This window comes from Hippopotamus amphibius, chromosome 12, assembly GCF_030028045.1.
Source record: "Hippopotamus amphibius kiboko isolate mHipAmp2 chromosome 12, mHipAmp2.hap2, whole genome shotgun sequence".
Taxonomy (NCBI): Eukaryota; Metazoa; Chordata; class Mammalia; order Artiodactyla; family Hippopotamidae; genus Hippopotamus; species Hippopotamus amphibius.
This window is the reverse complement of record NC_080197.1, coordinates 82,029,958-82,035,540: the sequence shown is the minus strand read 5'-3', so window position 1 is coordinate 82,035,540 and position 5,583 is coordinate 82,029,958. Positions and strand designations below refer to the sequence as shown.

Sequence of the window (5,583 nt, the reverse complement as noted above, 5' to 3'; positions counted from 1 at the left end):
CTTTTGGATTATTGAGAATAATGCTATGAACTTTCTTAAATATGCATTTATTTGGGGTACTTATGTACACATTTCTACTGGGTAAATACCTAGAATAATAATTTCCCGTTTCATACATATCCGGACATTCAGCTTAATAAACATATTCAAAATTTTTTCACAGTGTCTATAGGAACGTACACAGCAACTAAGATATTAGTGTCCTATTTACCCCGTGTTCTCAAAAATACTTGGTATGGTCCATGCATTGAATGTTAGTTATTCTGATGTTTGTTCAGTAGTTGTGAATTTAATTTCTTTTTCCCTAAATCCTAGAAAGATACATTTTGATATGTTCACTGACATTCAGATGTGCTCTTTTGTGAAGAAAGTTGTCTAATTTTATTGTGTTGGGTTTTGTTTTCTTGTTGATTTGCAGTAGAACTTCATACGTGCTGGTTGCTGTCCTTGACAGTTATGGCAAATATCCTCTCCTACGCCGTGACTTGTTTAATCGATTGTATGCATTGTATGTATAAATTACACTTATTTCAAGTGTAACATTCCAGTGGATTTTGACAAATTACATATATATCCTCATAACCACTACTGAAATAAGATATATAAATTTCTACCACCTCAAAAAGTTTGATTGTACATTTTCCCAATTAACCCCTAGGTGAAACACTAATCTCTCATAAGAGATTTGGAGTTTTTTCTAGAATTGTATAAAAATTAAATCTTTTAGTATTTTCTTTTTAGTGTGTATATATTTTCTCTTGGCATACTACTTTGAGATGTATCCATGTTTTCTCACTCATGAATTCTTTTTATTGCTACATAGCATTCCATCACAATTTATTTATTATCTCTTCACGTTTACTTGTATTGCATTCCATGTTTGGTTATTTTGAATAAAGATCCAATTGTCAAGTCTTTCTATGAACATATTTTTTTCTCCTCGTGGGTAAATTCATAGACATGGATTTATATACACAAATTTTATAAGCTGCAAAGCAGTATTCCAAAGTGGGTTTACTATTTTATAGTTCCACAAGCAATATATGAAAATTTGATTTGTCTAACACTTTTCCCACACTTACCACATTAAGTTAGTTATTTTGATTTTGGTTAGTACATTTGATTTTGACTGTTCTAATAAATGTCATTAGAATGACACTATTACCATTTTTAGTTTTTATTTCCTTGATGACTAATGATAGTGAGCATCTCTTCATGTACACATCTGCCCTCATGCACCTTGCTTCATGAAGTATGTGTTCAAACCTTCAGCCATTTTTATTAGGCTGTTTGTCTTTTTATCAGTAAATTGTATATGTGTGTGTATGTGTGTCTATACATACAAATATATGTACAGATCTATTAGTGTTTTTAGTGTATTAGACTATAACATGTTATATATAGTATAATATAATATATATTTAGCAATATGTATTTTGCATATATAAAATGAAATATATATAATACATATTTATAATTTTTAGTATTAATATGTACGAGTATATACTAAATAAAAGACCTTTGTCAGATTATAAATATCTTCTTCTAGTACATGGCTTTCCTTTCCACTTTTTAACAGTGTCTTTCTAAAAGCAGAGAGTTTTTTTATTAGGTCTACGATATACTGCAAGTTCATTTTTTATTGTGTCCATTTCTATGTCAATTATATGTAATTAATTGAAGATGCTGTTTACTTCTGGTATATTTTTGTGGATTTTCAGTCAACTAGCTCTATCAATTAATTAGTAAGAGAATCTCCAACTGTAATTGCTAATTTATGTTTCATCTTTCACTTATGCCAATTTAGTCTTCATACATTTTGATGCACTGTTAGATATATAAACAATTAGAATCTTCAAGTGTTCTTGGTGAATTGACTCAATTATCAGAGTGTAATTTTCTTCTGTATACTTGTTAAGTTGCTTTGGTGGCAATATTAATACAGTAACTCCAGCATTCTCTTGATTATGCTTTACATAATATTTTCCATTCTTTTATTTTTAATCTATGTCATTATATTTGAAGTGGGGTGCTTGTATAGCATCCAGGTAGGTTATTTTTTAAAAATCCATATTTATAATCTCTATCTTTTAATTAGTGTGGTATGTTTTGATCATTTATATGCAGTATATCAGCATTTATGTTTGGATTTTTGTATGTTCCCATTGCTGATCATTCTTTTGTTTCTCCTTTCCTGCCTTCAGTTGAATAGTTTTAGTGCTCCATTTTAATTTACATAATGTGTTTTTTACTATATCATCTCTTAAAGGTTTGTGTGTGGCTTATGAATGATAATTTATACACTGAACATTTCACAAACGACTTAGAAACAATATTTTACCACCAGGGGTAGAATGTTAAAAAAATTGTCCCCTTTTACTCTTCCCCTTTTTATTATGGTTAGCATTTTCTACCTTGTCTATACACATTGGCAATCCCATCAGATAATGTTATGATTTCTGCTTTCAACAACTGTATGAAAGGATTTGTATAGTACTGGTATTTTTCTGTTTGTTTTTAAATGTTTGGTAGAAATCTACACTTAAGCCATCTGAGGCAGCAGTTCTCTTTGTGGGATGATTTAAGAATGTATTTGTTTACTTTAATATTAGAGATAGAGCTATATAGGTTAGATATTTCTTCTTGAATAAGCTTTGGTAGTCTATATCTTTCATAGACCACAGTTCATTCAAGTTGCCAAATCTACTTTGCAGAGCTTTTCAAAACATTCCACTTTTATCTTTTTAATGTCTGTATAATCTGTAATGATGTCATATCTCAGGTTCCTGATAAATTCCATCTTTTCTCTTTTTCTCCAGATCAGTCTCAATGACAATTTTATCAATGTTAGTCATCTCCAACAATCAGCTTTTGATCCTATTAATCTTCTCTCTTGTTTTTTCTATTTTCTATTTCATTGATTTTTGACTTATTATTTTACTTCTTCTGTTTAGATACTTTCTCTTTGACTTTTTCCATGTAGATTGCCTAAAACATCAAAGATGGTAATGAAAAATCACACAGTCATAGCAACATTCATCTTGTTGGGACTTACAGAGGATCCACAACTACAAGTTCTGATTTTTATCTTCTTGTTTCTTACCTACATATTGAGCATTACTGGAAATCTAACCATTATTATTCTCACACTCATGGATTCTCATCTTAAAACACCTATGTATTTTTTTCTCCGAAACTTCTCCTTCTTAGAAATCTCATTCACCACAGTCTGTATTCCCAGATTCCTATACAGTATATCAAGTGGGGACAATACCATTACTTATGATGCCTGTGCCAGTCAAATATTTTTTATTGGACTTTTTGGAGCCACAGAGTTTTTCCTCCTGGCCTCCATGTCCTATGACCGCTACGTGGCCATCTGCAAACCCCTGCATTACACAACCATCATGAACAGTAGAGTCTGCACCCTCCTTGTCCTCTGCTGCTGGGTCTCTGGGTTGATGATCATTGTACCACCCCTTAGCTTGGGCCTCCAGCTGGAGTTCTGTGACTCCAATGCCATCGATCATTTTGGCTGTGATGCAGGTCCCCTCCTAAAGATCTCATGCTCAGACACGTGGCTCATAGAACAGATGGTTATAATCTGTGCAGTAGTGACATTCATCACTACACTGATAGGTATTGCTCTCTCATACATATACATCATCCAGACAATTCTAAGATTTCCTTCTGCTTCACAAAGAAAAAAAGCTTTTTCCACTTGTTCTTCTCACATGATTGTTGTTTCCATTACCTATGGCAGCTGTATTTTTATCTACATCAAGCCCTCAGCCAAAGAAGAGGTGGACATTAACAAAGGCTTATCTGTGCTCACTACCTCTGTTGCCCCATTGTTGAACCCCTTTATTTATACTTTGAGGAACAAGCAAGTGAAACAAGCTTTCAGTGACACAATAAAAAAAATTGCATTTATCTGACACAAGTAAGAGCACACTGGATTTAAATAATGAAATGAAAATGACAGATTCATTGCGTCACATTTTTTCTGGAAATCCTAACTAGTTCAGTAAGGTTAACCTTCTCATAATCCTTCAAATCTTGATTTGTGAAACTGCTTGAAACAAATCACTTCTCTCTCTCTTTAATTTCAACAAAAATTATTTATATCATGAAAAGAACATGAGGGACTTCCCTGGTGGCTCAGTGGTTGAGTGGTTGAGTGCCAATGCAGGGGACATGGGTTCGATCCCTGGTCCAGGAAGATGCCCCATGCCACAGAGCAACTAAGCCCATGCACCACAACTACAGACCCTGTGCTCTAGAGCCCACAAGCTACAACTACTGAGTCCGCGTGCTACAACTACTGAAGCCTGCATGCCTAGAGCCCATGCTCCACAACAAGAGAAGCTGCTCACTGCAACGAAGAGTAGCCCCCACTTGATGCAACTAGAGAAAGCCTGCACAGCAACAAAGACCCAATGCAGCCAATAAATAAATAAATAAATAAAATTATTTTTAAAAAACAGAAAAAGAACATGAGAATTTATTTTTAGGAAACAAAACTTTCATCTCTCACTAAGTTTTTCTAATATTATTCAAAAAGGAATTATATATGATGTTAAATATGATATCTGGGAAAATTTTGGAACAATACTTTTGCTGAACTCCAATTTGCATATGTAAATACACAAAAAGAAATGTGAAATATAGGCAGAAATATTTCATCTTTGTTTAAAGGTACTAATAAGACAATCTTTAAAATAAAAGAATTCAAAATAGGAATGTCAAGTAAAATTAAAACATATTTTAAGCCAAATATGAAAATAAATCTCAGGCATCTGGAAACAAATATGATATACAAAAGATTTTATAAAGCCAGAATATGTAGAGAATTTACTTCAAGAAAGAGGTGAAAATTTTAGACCACACCTGCATGACAATTGCATGCAAGCACTCATTCACACATGCACACATAAAAACAAAAAAATAAAACAAAAATGACTACTTTTGCTTCCATCTCTGTCAGAGTAAGTAGTTTGCGACCATATTTTCCTCTAATAATCATGAACTTAATCAACTATATGAGGAAACTTTGGACAACAAGCAGCTCAAATTTCCCTCTAAGAAAGGGAATTTCAGTAAAATATGAGTCCACAATTGGCACTAGCTCAGTCCACACTACCATCTAGAGACAAAGCTCAACCTGACAGTTTCCCTGAGTTTAGTTGGCAAAGATCATGTCAGCTGAAGTGGTCGGTATCCTCCAGTCAGGGCTGCAATGAGCTGGAATCCTGACAGAAGTTCCCCATCGATCCTTGGCTGAGCGACTGACTGAACACAGGTAGGGCAATTGTGGTCTGTGTTCACCAGTGATATGGCTGAGAGTTGGACAGAGAAAGTAGAGGCCCCTCAGTCAGTGGACTTGGAGTTTTGGACCAGCCAAAGTCAAGAGACCCTGTGAGTATCTCCTCAACCACAGGCTTCTAGCTGAACACTGGGAAAGCCACTTAGGAGTACCTTAGGAGTCGGGACCACATTCTGGAGCAAGAGTCAGAAAATTAAGGCCTGAGGGTAAAATCTATCCACACTGGTTCTTACAAACAAAGTTTTATTGGAATGTGT

The 5,583-nt window shown here is 34.0% G+C and overlaps 1 protein-coding gene across 1 annotated transcript; it reads left to right on the top strand.

The window, feature by feature from the left end:
• The first annotated feature begins 3,005 nt into the window (after window positions 1-3,005).
• Window positions 3,006-3,938, top strand: LOC130833233 (olfactory receptor 6C2-like). The gene has a single exon (XM_057702654.1). The coding sequence runs from the start codon at window positions 3,009-3,011 to the stop codon at window positions 3,936-3,938; it is 930 nt and encodes a 309-aa protein (XP_057558637.1). The 5' UTR covers window positions 3,006-3,008.
• The last annotated feature ends 1,645 nt before the right edge of the window (window positions 3,939-5,583 follow it).